Source organism: Rhinatrema bivittatum, chromosome 8 (assembly GCF_901001135.1).
Source record: "Rhinatrema bivittatum chromosome 8, aRhiBiv1.1, whole genome shotgun sequence".
Taxonomy (NCBI): Eukaryota; Metazoa; Chordata; class Amphibia; order Gymnophiona; family Rhinatrematidae; genus Rhinatrema; species Rhinatrema bivittatum.
In genome coordinates this window covers 208,402,786-208,419,396 of record NC_042622.1, presented here as the reverse complement: position 1 = coordinate 208,419,396, position 16,611 = coordinate 208,402,786, and the positions used below count along the sequence as shown (strand labels likewise).

At 46.5% G+C, this 16,611-nt stretch overlaps 1 protein-coding gene across 1 annotated transcript in view; it reads left to right on the top strand.

The window, feature by feature from the left end:
• The first annotated feature begins 593 nt into the window (after nucleotides 1–593).
• Nucleotides 594–16,611, top strand: part of HSF5 (heat shock transcription factor 5) — a 327,569-nt gene continuing 311,551 nt past the window's right edge. The window contains exons 1-3 of the mRNA XM_029613802.1: nucleotides 594–2,045; nucleotides 3,277–3,654; nucleotides 4,455–4,552. Of these exons, the coding sequence (XP_029469662.1) occupies nucleotides 1,493–2,045; nucleotides 3,277–3,654; nucleotides 4,455–4,552 (1,029 nt within the window). The 5' untranslated portion in view covers nucleotides 594–1,492. The remainder of the gene's footprint in view (nucleotides 2,046–3,276; nucleotides 3,655–4,454; nucleotides 4,553–16,611) is intronic.

Sequence of the window (16,611 nt, the reverse complement as noted above, 5' to 3'; positions counted from 1 at the left end):
AAATTGCCTGGCTAGGGCTCTGGTTTCTCACCTCCCACTATTGTTTTTCATAAAAGGCGTAACATAAGTGTTGTAATTACATCAAATTAAATCTGCAAAATCGTGCCTGCTGGAAAATGTCAAATAATGGGCAGGACTTATACAGTAACATGACAGTACTATATGTCTCATCTTGGACTGCGAAGGCAAAAAACGGAGCAGAACAGCATAACCAACAACATTTTATTTATTTAACACTTTTTTTTTTATACCGACCTTCATAGTAACATGCACACACATCCGCTTTCCTAACGCGCCCCCGAGGCGCGCTTACGCGTGCGCAATACCCCCTATCCGGCACGTGCCATTCTTTTCTTTGGCACTTGTCTGTCACCCCCGAGCGCTAGTTCTGACCTGTCGTCTTGGGGGCCCTGCATGTGCTCTTCTTCACAGCGCGCGGCACCCCGCATGCGCCGTGTACTTCCCCACACGACCTGTAGTCTTGTTCTCCCGGGCGCGAACTTTCCTTTTCTTGGCGCGCGCTCGCCCATCACTGGCGCGCGCCCTTTTTTTTCCGCCCGCCGCCACGGTCTTGTACCAGTTTCTCCACGCGCTCCCCGGCCGGTATCTCGAAGCATGATTGGTTGGAGTTTAGAATTTAAACGCAGCGGTTCGGGAACGACATTAACGGTTCCATCGATCGGTAAGAGGCGGAATCCGCAGCTGCTGAACCGAGATCGGGAGGCGATCGCCACCGAGAATCGGCACAGATTGAGAGAGAAATCGGGGTGAAGGAAGGAATTTCTGGCCTGAGAGACATCCAGTGAGGAAGAGAGAGAGAGAAATCCAGAAGTAGCAGATTCGGAGAGAGTGAGAGAAATCCAGGAAAGACAAATTCAGGCAGGGAGGTGAAGATAGAGAGCTATCGAGGCACGACAGATTCAGAGAGGAAGAGACGAGAGAGACAGAGAAATCAGGGAGGAGGAGAGCTAGAGAAAACCAGGAAAGACAGATTCAGGGAGGGAGAAATCCAGGAAAAGGAGGGAGGAGGAAGAGAGATCAAGGGAGGGAGGATAGAAATAAATCCAGGAAAGACAGATTCAGGAAGGGAGGTGGTGAAAGAAAAATCCAGGAAAACGAGAGATTCAGAGAAGAGACAACAATCTGGAACACAGAAAGCTCTAGAAAAGTGAAAGGTGCAGGGAGAGAGGGTTGTTTTGGATATAAGTAACAGACAAAAACTCAGTCTTGACAAGTAAAGTAAACTACTATTCTGTGATAGCAGTGAAGATGCCACTGGTCTAGGGTGCTGTTAACCCAGCATGGTGAAGGTTTTGGTGGGTATGAGGTGCCAGTAACCCATTATCAGTAAGGGTCCCAGTGGGTGTGAGGTGTAGGTGACCCAGTATCAGTGAGGGTTCTGCAGACAGTACTAGGGCAGTTCTAGATTCAGCTGTAGCTCTCTCTCTTTCTTTGGTTTTATTGCTTTCTACAAGGCTCACTTGGGAAAGTTATGTCCTGCCATGTTCTGAGCCCCACAGTTAATGCTATGGAGGTGGAAAATGCTCTACTATCCACTCCTATCAATCCAAACAACTTCCCTGCCAAACTGTGGCGGCTGGTGAATAGCCCTCGATATCGCTCCATTCGCTGGGATGCCCGCGGGGAGGGGCTTATTATTGACCAACAGCTCTTTGAGTCTGAGCTCCTGTGCCCCTCCAAACCCGTTGATGAGGGCTCAGAGCTCTTCAAGACTACCAACTTCACCAGTTTCATCCGCCAGTTAAATCTGTATGGCTTCAGGAAGGTGGTACTGGGAGCAGGTAGCAATCCAGGGAACCTGCACCCTGGAGGAGACTTGGGTGCTGGCGATGGCCACCTCCATCACTTCCATAGCGTTCACTTCAGAAAGGATCATCCAGAGATGCTGGTCAACCTGAAAAGGCTGACAAGTGCCAATAAGGCCAAGCTAGCTGCAGGCATGGAGGTGAATTCAAGACCTCCAAATCGCTTCCAGAGACTGCTCACCAACTCATTGGATTCTATGGGCAAAGGAGAGAAACCTGGTAAGAATAAGTGCAAACTGGGGAAGCGCTCAGACTAGGCGCATATAGAAGAGTCTTTAGGCCTCTCCAGAAATCTGTGTTGGTGTTTATTCTTGCTACTGCCACGCAAACTCTCACACAAAGCTCTCTGTTCCATAAATCCACTGCTGCTGAGGCCACCTTGGTCAAATGGAGAAGATTAAGATACTGTCAAATGATTTTGTGGATCTGGCCCATTTAGTCAATTATATGAAATCACACTGAGCTTAATAAAGTTACTTAGGTGAGCTAGTGACAGAAAGATCTAAGTACTTCAGTATGCATTTTAAAATTTAAGTTGACTTGGTTTGTAGACTGCAGGGCCAGACTGACCGTGATCTTGGTCCCCGGGCAGTAAGGATCATTGGCCCTTAACCACCTATCTGGGGCTAAGGGCGGGTGCTATGGGCTCATGGGCACTGCCCTGTTGTGTGAATAGTCAAGCCACTTCTGGTAGAAAGTGGTTATTCAGGGGCTGGGTATGCTTGCCTTTTTGGAGTCAGGAAGAACGTTTTACTTTTGGAACATACACTGATTGGCTAAAGTTCTACAGAGGCTTTGTCTTGTGGATCAGCATCAACAACTAACCCAATGAAGGTAGTCTGAAGGGGGCAAATTCAATGACAAGATCATTTCTTTTCAGCAAATCATATGTAAGTATATTACTAACGCTTACAGCAACATATTGAGCCTGAGTATAATCAGATATGTCAAAAACTTATGACTATACACTTGACTAACACAGGGAACCTTTCTTCTACAGGTATACTGTCTACTTCCCATTCATATGGGATGGAAAATAAGAAGGAAGGAAAGAGGTGGTGGGAGAATGAGGAGGGGGTAATGAGAGACTAGGGAAAAGAACAGGATAGATGGAAGCTCAAAAGAGAGTAAAATGGCACTGCGGGATCCCAGCAAGGAGAGGAAGAGAGGATGGATGATGAGAGTTGTGGGAAGACGAAAGGAGAGTCAACTAGAAAATGAAAGACATGGAGTGAGAGAAGCAAAGAAAGGAAGAAAATGTAGTTTTAAAAAGGTTACTTTTTCAAACCGGATCTTCATGAAGTTCATGGAAGATGAAGGTCCTCTACATGGTGATCTTGTGTTTGGATGCCTAACAGGCTACAGGTGATAGATGTACTGCATTTGCTAAGCTAATAAAGCCTCTGAACTAATCCTACCATTAATCAATCCATTTTTTTTCATTCTACAGGTCCAGTAACAGTAGGACAACTGCACAGATCTTTCCGAAGAGATAACTTATCTCCTTACTCCTATGCATCAGCTTCACCCCATAGTCACAGTACTTTCCCAGTGAAAGGTTTGGATCGGACCCCAATCCCTCCCAGAACCTGGCAAAATTCACTAGGGATGCTCCCAAGTCAAGTGGATACCCCGCCTGCATTCTCTGAGAAGGACATCCCATTTCCTGTTCTCCAGCGGTTTCCAACCGAGGTGACATACACGCTGCAGCCCACTGTAACCTCTGTCCCCATCCAGCAAGGACCCCAGACAATGACCAGTTCCTCCCAGAAATACAGCAACTACACCACTGCTTCAGCACAGTACTCCCAAGCTTACTATCCGGCAGGTACAGTCTGGGAGTTGGGGATTTCTCTGGATCTTGACAGTTGAAGCCTTCCAGGCTGTAGTTACTGAATGGGGTGGTGGAGGAGCATGTTTCCAGGATGTAGTTTAATTCATATTAGTTTCATGTAGAGTCTGATGTATCGAGAGGTTCAAAATCACTGTAACATTTTCAAGAAAGTTCCATCGCCTAAGATAGGTAGCACATCTTTGGATAAGTTATTTGTTTATGTGGTACTAGACTTGCTGTCACCAAGGTGAGTTGTTCCCAGTACCTCAATCTCATTTTTCCCAACCACTGACAACAGGAAATAAACTTCCAATCCACGTATTGATAAAAAGGGATCCGTTCCCCTAACTTGTTTATCTATTTAAGTGTTTTATATACTGTCATTCCATGTGAGAATCACTAGTTCATAATGGTGTACAGGTTTAACACTCATAAATAAATGAAGAAATGCAGAGGTAGGCCAGAATTAATTTACACTCGCTGACCTACCTGAACTCATTCTTCCATGTTGGATGAGCTGTCAGTATGGGAGTTTTGACCCTTGTTAAATCTATGTAATTGACTGAAATTGTCATCAATGCTGTGATCTGTGTGTAAATCTGGCAGGAAGGAAAGGGTTCTTGTATATATCTGAATGTGTCTTGATTTGTTTTAAATGTGAACTAGATCCCTTGCATGCAAAGACTTTATCTCCAGGTCTGAAATGTCTTAGGGTTTTTTTTTTGGGGGGGGGGGGGGGGGGATTGATTTGTATTATCTTTTGAGCTTACTCTTTGTACTTGGAATTTTTCTAGCTGTGTTGCAATGCTGCTCACCACCTGCCCACATGGAATCTCTCTCAGGGTGTCCTAACCCCACTGCTTCATCCTACCAGCACTGCAGCTATTTCCAGGTGAGTGAGTGAATGGAAGGGGCTGTAAAGATAAGCATCCCGAATAGTCATTTTGATGGATAATGTCATTTGTCCTACCATGCAGAAGAGCTTCTCCCAAGCTCTAGAACTTTCAAATGTTGCTACATGACTAGGTGACACTGCCACCCTAATTTAAGGGTCCTTTTTATTTCTTTTCAAATCTTTGATTCTTTAGGTTTTTTTATTACAGTCGTAGTGGGCCTTTTTAGTTAATTTTCTTTTCCTTTTTCATTATAAATTTCTTTATTTCTTCAATATTTCAAACTAATACACAGTAAGGAAGATGAAATCCTAATATAATTAAGATATTGGCCTTTTTTCAACAAAGATTTATACATTGACTGCTGTTTTTGTGTCAAGTTTTTCCATTTCTTTGCCTAATATAATTTTATTTCTTTTAAAATTTCACTTAGATTCATTTAATTTTGTTTTCTATAAAAAGGCCTCAAAGCATTCGGTGAAACCCCCCCATACACTATAGTGACTGATCGGCCTTTGTACATGTCCAGAGTTCATGCTTGAGGTGGTGTTGGAATTAATTCCTTTGTAACTAGTCAATCTTCCAACACTGTTTCTTTGTCCTCATGCCTATAGGGGGAGAACCTGCTCCATATAGTTTGAGTCGTAAGACAGCTTGTGCCATCTGTCTGCAGTGGGTTAGAAAATCCAACCAGCATATATTGTAACCCTAATAAACTTGCCATTGCCATCAGTAAATGTTAGAGGGTGAGGGGTGACAGGCATGAATTACAAGAAAGGCACAGATAATGAGGGCAAATTTGTGACATTGCACATAAGTTCGCCAGCAAATATATGCATGAGTTACACCAATATTCAAAGCAGACTTACATACACACAGCTGTTGCTGAATGTACTCTGATAAAATTTTGTGTGCAATTTTATCCAGGTATAGTTAGGACAGCTAGTTTTCCAACCAGACTTGTGTGCTCATTGGCTAAAGTTTAGTCTGCTTGTGGAATGGTTCCATTGACCTTCCTTTTTGTCCGGATAATTTTTGTGCGCACAAAAAGTTGTGCACACAAAATGTATGCAGGCAGCAGGTGTAGAATTTCAAAACTTAGCTTTTCTTTTCCTCCTCCCAGACCAGTCCAGACCATGCCCCACTGATCCTGTGTCTTACCACTTAGGTTTGTACTGTAGAAATGCAGAAAATACTGAAAAAGAAGGAGCACTGTGGGTTATGAGAGAGATGGGAAGTGGAACTATTGTTCACATTAATGCGATCTGCTGACCATCAGCACAGAAAGAAACATTGGACAAAGACATTCATAGTATAGCAACTAATGGGGAGACAATACTGATGGGTTACTTTAAGCACCTGGATTTCAATTGGGTCATCTTAGCTGCACACCAGCTAGGAGCAGGGAAAATCTAGGTTCTGCAAGGTTCATTTCTCAGGCAACTAGTAACGAAAGTCACACATAAGGGTCTTGGTACTCACAAAAGGGGAACGTGTTGATGACTTTATGGTAGGGAGACACCTGTGGTTCAGTGGTCACTAGGTAGTGTGGTTCAGCATAAGAACAATGCTAGAGTCAGGCCATAGAAAGATGAGAATCCTGGATTTTAAGAGTGACAAATTATTAAGATGGGCTTTATACTTTATACTTCAGAATGACATACTGGACAAATGCATTCTAGTATTCACAAAAGACAAAGGACCACAGAAGCGGCAACTCAAACCGAAGAGAGGTGAACCCAGGTTCATTTGCAAAAGAGACAGGCCAGATGGAGTTTCTAAAACTGAAAGTAGAAAAAAAACAATGACATTCTTCCTAGAATATTAAGGGAACCTAGAGAGGTGCAGGCAATCCCACTGACTATCTTGTTAAATCACTTGCTAAAGTCATAAGAGATTCATGAAGGTTGGAGATAGGCAAATATAGTCCTGCGCCACAAAAGTAGGACCAGGGAGGCAAATGGCAATTGACATGATCTTAATGAATGGAAAATGATTGGAATCAATATTACTAAAAAAGGATTGTAGAACATCAACAGTCCAGTGGGTTACAGGACCTGAGACAGCAAGGATTGAATAAAGAGAGATCTTAGCAAATAAAGCTTATAGATTTCTTTGGGTTACCAGGAATTAGATCTGAGAGAGTGCTGAATTACAATGAGGCTTTTAACACTGTTCACATAAGAGACTTGTAATCAACTTGGGCAACCTGGAGTTCCTGTTCGTACCCTGGATCAGTCCAGGCAAGTGGGTTTATGTATCCCTACCAACAGATGGAGGCAGAGAACAAAACTTTGAAGCACTATTACATAACCGAGAATGCCACCTAAAGTCCCTCAGTATTTTTCTTGTCTCCAGCAGATGGTAGAGGTGCAAACCTGCAGCCTGGAGTTAAAAAAAAATAAGTAAATACAATTTTTAGGAGATGGCCAAGGCTATGGCTAAGTTATATCCCTTGCCGGAACAGACTTTGGAGTTGTGGAAGATTCCCAAGGTAGATGCGGTGGTGTCTGTGGTTACCAAGAAGATGACCATCCTGGTGGCAGGTTCAGCCGCACTGAAGGATGTCCGGGATCGGAAACTGGAAATTTTACTTAAAAGGCTGTTTGAGGTGTTAGCCTTGAGTCTGCGTGTGGCTGTGTGCGGAAGCTTGATGCACAGTGCTTGGCCTTTGAGAGGTGGTGGCTCCGCTTGAAGGGTTATTCTGAGCCTGTGTTGCAACTTTGCTTCAAGCAAGGAGGCCTTCCATGTTGTTAGCTTATGTCTGAGTGTGGAGAGTGTTTGAATTGTTGTGTTTGCAAAATAGAGTGCAGCCTTTGAATGTGGACGTTCTGCAGATTCTGGCCTTTTTGCAAAGCGGCTTGGCTAAGGGTTTGATCTTTAATTCCCTTCGGGTTCAGGTGGTAGCTTTAGGATCCCTTTGAGGTAGGATTCAAGGTAGATCGTTGGCGTCCCGTCTGGATGTGGTGACTTTTTTCACCTTAACCAGGTTGTTGAGCTACCGGACCTTCCGAATTTGGCAGCTGGTGCTCTGGTGGTAAGGGAGCTTCGCTTTTTGGATGTGCATCAGATTCTTTTGTGATATCTTAAGGTGATAAATACCTTTCAGAATGTCAGTTACTTTCTCTGCAGGAGATTTGTCAAGCTGCGATTTGTCAAGCAGCGATGTGGTCTTCTCTTCACACTTTTTTTTTTTTAAATTATTTATTTATTGAGTATTTCCATTTTAATTACAACAAATCACGGAAAAAGAAACAATCTTAAAAAGAAAAACATTCCAATTCCATATGTAAATTCCATATATACTAAAAGATAAAGCAAGAATAAACAAGGATATGAAGAGGTCTTAAACTCTAATAGAGAGCAGTTACATTTGAGAAAAAGAAAAAATGTATTATTGTCCTAATTCTCTCCCATTCTTTTTATCTTCCTGCACAATAGGGGTTTATTAGGATAAGGAATCCAAATAGGATTTCAACTGAGCTGGTTGATTGAAAACATATTTCCTCTCTTGATATGAGACAACGCAGCGACAGGGAAATCTTAAAATAAATTTAACCCCTTTTTGTTGGGACTCTGCTTTCATTGATAAAAATTCCTTCCTCCTGAGCTGTGTTTCCCGTGAGATATCAGGAAAAATTCTTATATTCTGACCGTAGAATTTATTATTCTGCTTTCTAAAGTAAAATCTCATTAAAGATTCCTTTTCAGATAGGAAGGAAAGTTGAACAATGAGAGTGGCTCTAAGATTTATATTCATTTCAAAAGATTTCTCCAACAAATCAGATAAATTTAAATTTTCAATTTCTTGAGCATTTTGTTTCTGATTCTGTTTATCTATTTCCTGATTCTGCGATAAATAGTAAATCTTATCTATTACAGGTAAAGTTTCATTACTATAACCTAATACATTCACTAAATAGCTTTTAAACAAGTCTTGTGCAGACATTAAGTGAGTTCTAGGGAAATTAAGTATCCTTAAGTTATTCTGTCTAATTTGATTTTCCATCACTTCCAATTTATTACTGTGAATTTTCTCAGACTTAATTGAATTAAGTTGAATCCTATCCAATTCTTTCACCTTTTCCTCTACTTTATTAATCTTAGTCTGAAATGCCATGTTCTTATTTAACACTTCCTGCAAGTGTTGGCAATATTATTTATAGATTTCTGTAGTGTCACCAGCATTGTCCCAATCTCTTCAAGTGAAAATCCCCTTGGGGTAATAACAGTCAGGTCAGTTATACCTCCTCCTTGAATACCTCCAACTCCTCCCTCTATTGGGGTCTGTCCGGCAGCAGATTGAAAAGTGGAGGTGCCATCTTCCTCCCTATGATCCATTTCTGGAACAGCCAAGGAGGGAGTTACACCTCCAACTAGTTCTTGCACTGATACAGCTGAAAAATCCAACTTTAATTTGGGATCTTCTAGGTAGGGGATCCCAACTCTGTTGCCAGATGGTGGCTCAGGTGTTTCTGGCGCTCCAGGGGTTAATGATAGTTCTTGGGTCAGATGGATCTTTCCCTGCTCTTGGTTAGAGCCATCAGCGACTCCTCCTGGAGTTTTTATAGGAGCTTTTGTGAAACAATCCTTTATTTTGGGTTGATTGTCTGACAAAGGTGTCGAAGATAACTCCCGCAGCTTAGCTTTTCTCTTTGTGCGTGGCATTACAAAGAGAAAGTTCGCAACGGATAAAATACACACCCAAAAAATAAAAGAAAATAAAGTTATTTGACTTACGTCGTGGTAACTCTTACTTAGGATCTTCAACAATGGACAATCTGTACTTGTTTCGCCTCTTCATAAACTTGTGGCTGCAGCAACAAATTGTTGAGAAGAACTCCTGGCAAGGCCAAGCACGCCGAGCTAAGCCGAACAAAGCCCCGCGCGCGGCTTTGGCGGCGCGCCGGCAGCTGCGGTGCGCCGCTAGAACGCCGATCTTATGGGCGTCAGCCCGGCTCCACCCCCGACGTCCTGACCTCACAGGCAGCTCGGCAAGCAGGAAATCACCTCCGGAAAGACAGGTAGAAATGCGGCAGCTTGGGGCACTGGGACGCCGGTCTTATGGGCGTCAGCCCGGCTCCACCCCTGACGTCCTGACCTCACAGGCAGCTCGGCAAGCAGGAAATCACCTCCGGAAAGACAGGTAGAAATGCGGCAGCTTGGGGCACCGGGACGCCGGTCTTATGGGCGTCAGCCCGGCTCCACCCCCGACGTCCTGACCTCACAGGCAGCTCGGCAAGCAGGAAATCACCTCTGGAAAGACAGGTAGAAATGCGGCAGCTTGGGGCACCGGGACGCCGGTCTTATGGGCGTCAGCCCGGCTCCACCCCCGATGTCCTGACCTCACAGGCAGCTCGGCAAGCAGGAAATCACCTCCGGAAAGACAGGTAGAAATGCGGCCCTCTTCACACTTTTACCAGACATTGCCACTTGGATGTGTAAGCGCCAGAAGAGGCAACGTTTGGGAAAAGTGTGTTGTGCGTGGGTCTTTTGAGTTCCCACCCAGAATAGAGGGGCTTGGGTACATCACACTTTTCTGGACTGATCCGGGGTAGGAACAGGAACCAATTTTCCTATGGATCCTAAAGTGGTAAACTGGGCTAGAAACCGATTGAGTGGCAGGCAGAAGAGAGTGGTGATAAAAGGAGTTCATTCTATGGAGAGGGGTATGATCAACAGGGTGCCACAGGGATCAGTCCTCATGGGATAAGTTCTGTTTATTGTTTCATAAGAGATATTGAAGAGGGACTAGAAAAGAAAGTATCCTACAGATGACACATCCTCAACACTAGTGACCTTCCAGAGGGAGTGGAAAAAATAGAGAAAAATCAGAATAACCTGAGGTATAATTGGTGTGGCAGCAAAGATTTAATACCGCTAGTTTTAGAACTTCCTTTCCATTGCATTACGGTATTACTTGTGCATTATTACTTCCTTTTAAATATTTAAATGTTTCTATTATATTTCCCCTGATGCTCCTCTAGGGTATACTATTTAAATCTTCAAGTTTCATTTCATATGCCATTTTGGTTGCATTTCTCTGGACTGCCTTTAACCTTTGTATGGCCTTTTTGAGATGTGGCCTGAAGAACTGAACATAGTACTCTAAGTTCGGCCTCACCAATGACATGTAAAGAGGCATTCCATCCTGCTACACCAGTCCAGACTAGGGGTTATTTCCCCCTACCAGCAGATTGAGGCAGAGAACACAGATTTCTCTATGACATCATCACCGCTAGATGTGTATTGCAGAAAAGTTTCAGTATTCTCTGCCTTCAGCATATGGTAGGATGTGGGTAAGTAGGTGGTGCAGCAGGATTGATTGTTCTAGGCCTACCTAGCCTCTTTTGATAGGCAGGAACCCTTCCAGTAATTTCAGGACCAGGCACTTGTTTCCTCCAGGGTAGCATGCAGTAAGAAGTTTCCAGCCCCAAAGGCGGCTTGGTCAAGCCTGAGCAGTTGTTGTAGTTTGGCAGTGTATTAAAACAATAAAAAAGAGAAGATAATCTGGGAAGGATGCTCTGACTGCTACCCCCTCCTCCTGTGGTGAAGCCTTTATGCCAGGGTTGGCCAACTCTGGTCCTCCAGAGCCACAAACAGGCCAGGTGTTCAGGATATCCACAATGAATATGTATGAAATAGAGCTGCATACAATTAAGGCAGTGCATGCAAATCTCATACATATTCATTGTGGATATTCTGAACACCTGGCCTGTTTGTGGATCTGGAGGACCAGAGTTGGCCATATTTGCTTTATGCTGTTAAATAAAAAGAAAATAAATAAAGTCATTAGTCACATTCAAGAGAAAGATGGTGAGTACAGCTGCTGGGGCCTAGCCAAGTTGGCCTCTCAGGGAAGGGGGAAGTTCTCTTGGCTGTGAAGAACCCTGTTTTCCCACATGTCACAGCACCATGATGAACAAGGAGCAGGGCTATTGGTGTGCAACCTGTGGGCACTAAGCATTCCTCTGCCGCATAAGGCTCATTATGCCTGAAATTATCAGAAGGACTGAGGAACATGTCTGGGGCAGCAAGGCCAGTTGGGGCAGAGCCAGCCTCCATAGGGAAGGAATCCTGCCCCAAGCGGCCAGAGAACAGAGATTGCAGATATGGCATTTTTGGTGGGATGGTCCATCATTTTGGATATGGGGCAGAAGATCTCCGTGGCTCAGCCTGGCCAGTATTTAGACCTAGTCTTGTCACCAGTGGGGATTATTAACAGAGAGGTCCTGTGGGGGCTGTCACCTCTTCCTCAGAGTTTTCTCTGGTGTTTTTTAGGTTCCTTCTCCAGGCTTTTTGTGCTGTTCAAAAGCCTGGAGAGAGAGGGAGAACTTCAGGTTTCTCTGCTATGTAATTGTTACACAAGTCTTTGTTAAAAGATTCAGTGTCCCTTAAGAAGGCCAGGGTAAACTTTGAGTTGGAGGAGGCTTCTCCCTTTGGGTCCAGCGAGCTTTTTTCTTATGGATTCAGGCAGCATTTTTTCCTTAGAGAAAGGTGAGGTCCCCTTAGAGGGGGGAGAGTGACTGTGATATGACTGGTCCATAGGGATGAGGTGGCGTCTCTCATAGATGAAGTAGTAGCTTTCCTTAGAATTTCTGAGTCTAAGGTGGAAGAAGCACCCAATTGGGGCCCTATCATTAAGGGGCTCCGCAAATTCGCCAAGGCATTCCCTCTACATTCAGAGGTGAAATGGGAAAGAATGGGAGTCTCCAGAGTCAAGGCTCAGGGGTATTAAACATTTCAGTAGCCTGTATCCACTCTCTCCAGAGGCTGTGCAGCACTTGTTTCAGATGCCCCGCGTGGATGGATTGGTGGCGGCAGTTACTAGGAGGACAGCTATCCTGGTTGAAGGTGGTACCTCTCTTAAAGAGCCCCAGGATAGAAAGATTGAACTTCCCCTAAAGCATGTGTTCACTGCTTCTGAACTGTTGGTGCAGATTGCTATTTGTGGTGGCCTTGTAGCTCAAGCTCTCCTTCGCTGGGTGCAGTAGATCCCATAAAAGGATAAGGTGACTCGCATGATGTCAGCAGCAGCATTCCTAGCTAATGCACTATATGATCTTATCAGAATTTCCTCTAGATCTGTTACTTCAATGATGATTATGAGTAGGCTTTTGTGGCTAAAGCACTGGGTAGTGAATTCGTAGGCTAAGACCCGCCTATGTAAGCTTTCCTTTAAAGGGAACTTACTGGTTGATGAGGACTTGGCTCGGCTTTTTAAAGATGTAGGAAATTCCAAACTTCAGAGACTCTGAGGATAAGGGTTGAACTGTTGCGTCCGTTGGTCGCAGACGGCTGCGACCACTCTGCCTTACCTCTTTTCTACCCTTTTCCTCCTCCTTGGGCAAGATGGCTGCCTCCGGTGCCGAGTGCCGAGGCCCTCGGCGTCTCCAATCCAGCATGGGCGTCCCAGTCTGCCATGCTCCTTCCCGTGGCCTCTTAGGGCGCGAGCGCGCACGTTGCCTACGCCTATGTACACGTCATGGCGGGAACCTCGGGGGCGCCCCACAGTCAATACCTCCAGGTATTTAAGCCTCCGCTACGCTACCTACCTTGAGTTAGCAAGGACTTCGGTTTAGCTACTCTGTCCGCTCTAAGCTGCTTGCTTAGATGCCTTGCTACCCTCCGGGGAATCTCGCTCCTGATGAAGCTCTAGGCACCCTCTCCTCGGGGACCTCTCCCTTCCAACTACCCTTTGGGGTTTCTACTAACTTGACAATCGCTCCTCGGGGGTTTCTCTCTTTCAGGATCTTCTGCACTATCAGGTACTCACTCCTTGAGGGCCTACCAGTCCAGTGTATCCTGCACCACGGACCTTCGGTCCCACCATGTTCATTGCCAGGAAGACGCTTGCACTACGCTCCAGTGAGTACCTCTACGATCCGGTTCTCCAACTCCACCCACCAGGCTTGGCTTGTCCCGCTTCGCGGGTCCCTATCTACCTTGAACATCTGGGTGAGACTTCTACATCTGAGACTGTCAGAACGTAACTTGCCGGACTTAAGTGCCTTTTCTTCCTGCCTCATACCATGTATCTTCAGCAGTACAATAAAGCTTTCCACCTACAAGTGTCCGCTCTCTGCGTTTAGCCTATCGCTGTGGTTCCCCATGGTGCCCCTCCCCGTGGGAGGAGTCATCTCCACTGCGACTAAGGGTTCACACAATGCCACAAACACAACATGAACCTTCTATTGGCCCGGCAGAGGACAAGGTCAGTATAGGAATTTAAGAATACAGACCAGGCAAGCAGTCTGCTTCTCCGCTTTTCAGGTTTAGAGGATGGTGCTTTTGGGGTTATAGGCCTATCCTCAGTCTAAAGGGAGAAAACAGCAATCTTTGTGCTTTTCATTTCCAAATGGACACTCTTTGTTCTCTGTACATACCCAGATCAGTTCAGACTCCTGGGTTTTACCTCCCTTCCAGCAGATGGAGACAGAGAAAGATTTTGAGAGGATCCCCTCTTAGTCCGGTGTGCCACCTGCTTCTCTTCAGTATTTCTCTGTCTCCAGCAGATGGAGGTGGTGCAAAACCTGCGGTTCTGTACCCAGCTTTAAAGAAAAAAAAAGAGTGCTAGGTCTAGCCTCCCAGGGGGTTGTTTAGGTCCTGGTGGGACCATCCCCCCTGGTGGTTGGCGTACAGCGAGCAGGTGTTGGGGATCCCAAAAGTTGCTCCTTGCTGCTGGAGGTGATAGCTGGTGCACCAGCTCCCTCTCCTTCAGCCTGCAGACGCTGTCTGGGTATCAGGAAAGTATCCAGTTATTTAGCAGTTTTTGTGTTTAAAAAAAAGAAGGGACTTTAAATTTTCGCAAGCAGCAACAATCAAACTGCGGGGGGGGGGGGCCCAGCCGGCACAGAGGATCGCCCGTGCAGCGCGGAGAAAGTTTGTAGGGGCTTGCCATGTTCTTATCCCTTCCCCCCTCCTGTTTCCAGCGCGGCGACCGTGCTGTGTTCAAGCCGCTGCTGGAAACGGGGGGGGGGAGGGGGGGGAAGGGATAAGAACACAAGCTGCACGTCCTGCGATCCCTGTCCGCATTGCATCTCCTGTGAGAAGGGGGCCTCCGGGAGGGCGGCAACGGCTTCTGCTCTGCTGTGGTAAGCAGTGCAGGCACAGGGTGCTTCTGAGTCTCGGGCTGATCCGTTTCCCCTTTAGCGCGGAACGGTGCCCATTTTGGATGCCTTCTATGTGGCTGAGGAGAGCAGCAGGGGGAAAGGATATCCCTCCATAGTTGTTTCCCGCGGACATGAGGCCCGGGGGCCTCGGGGACACTGATTGCGGAGGAGTTTGAGCCAATGGAAGGGGTAGGAGGGGGCCCTCCAGGTTTTCCCCAGACGTTTGTCCTCATGCACCAAGTCTTTTTGGCCAGCAGTGCTTTTAAGTGAAAAGAGGTGCCCGAGAGTGAGCGGAGTCTTGAGCCTCCTCGCAAGGTCCATAGGCTGGGGAATACGCCAGCCACTCTCAAGTTATGTACGCTACGGCCCCCATGTGCGGGGAGGGGGGGGGAGCACAAGAGGGCTCATCGGAGGGCTTGGACCTGGATGCGCACTTAATTGAGGCACTTTCTCCCCTGGTGGTTCCGGATGTTGGAGATGATCAGGTGCAGTCCCCTACCGTGGAAGGGGATGACCCCAGGGTGCTGTGCTTATTCCAGCTCGAGGAGTTGGCACCCCTTATTCCACATATCCTGACGGAGTTAGGCATCCTGTACCCGCTGGCGGTGCCAAGTATGGATACTGTGGATCCGGTCATAGCGGGCTTACGGAGTCCGGCAAAATCCTTCTCTTTTCATGAGATGATGAGGCAGATGATGGTCCCCGAGTGGGATACTCTGGAGATGGGCCTTAAAGTCGGCAGAGCCACGGACAAGCTGTACCTGCTGTCGGAGGATATGCTAGAGCTACTGAGGCTTCCCAAGGTGGACACGCCGGTTTCGGCGGTCACTAAACAAACTACTATTCTGGTCACGGGGGCGGCAGCTTTGAAGGATTTACAGGATCGCAAAGTAGAGGTCCATCTTAAATGGATTTTTGAAGTCTCCGCTCTGGGCATTAGAGCGGCGGTATGCAGCAGCTATATGTTGTGGGCCAGTTTGCGATGGATTCAGCAGTTGCTGAGCGCCAGGTATCTTCCTCCTCAGGAAGTGAAGCAGACGGAGCGGTTGGAGGCCCCGGTAGCCTATGGAGCAAATGCCCTATATGACCTTCTGCGTACCTCATCCAGGACCATGGTATTGGCCATTTTGGCGAGGAGGCTTTTGTGGCTGCGTAACTGGGCGGCGGATGTCTCCTCCAAGGCGCAGCTCGGGGTGTTACCCTTCAAGGGAAAGTTCCTCTTTGGTGAGGACCTGGAGCAACTGATCAAGCAACTGGGAAAGAATAAGGTACATAAGCTCCCAGAGGACAGGCCGAGGGGCGCGAGAGGCTTCCCGCCTCGCTCCTGTTTTCGGGGCCAGCGACGTTTCTGTCAGAGCAGAGCTCAGGGGACAGGACAGCGGCAGACCTCAGGGAGGTCTCAGGATTGGTCCTAATCCTTTCATGGCTGCAGATCCAACCAAGATGGACCTGCGCCGGGAGCAAGTGGCGCCAAGGCATCACAATGAAACGCAGCCAACCCTCTCCTTGGTTCCGCTCTTTGGGGGTCGGCTGACTCTCTTTTACCAGGAGTGGGTCAAAATCACGTCAGACCGATGGGTTCTAAGAATGATAAAATACAGTTACGCATTAGAGTTCGCTCGTCCGCTGCGCAGCCTGTTTCTCGTGTCTCCCTGCGGATCCCCAGAAAAGAAGCAGGTCATCCAACAGACTCTCCTCCGATTAAGAGAACTAGGGGCCATTGTTCCAGTGCCCCGCCAAGAACAAGGCCAGGAGAGATAGTCTGTCTACTTCGTAGTTCCAAAGAAGGAGGGATTCTTCCGCCCCATCCTGGATCTGAAGAAGGTCAATGTGGCCCTTAAGGTGCCCCACTTTTGGATGGAGACTCTCCGTTTAGTGAAAGCAGCAATGCGCCAGGGGGAGTTCTTGGCCTCTCTGGATCTAAAAGAAGCCAATTTGCACATCGG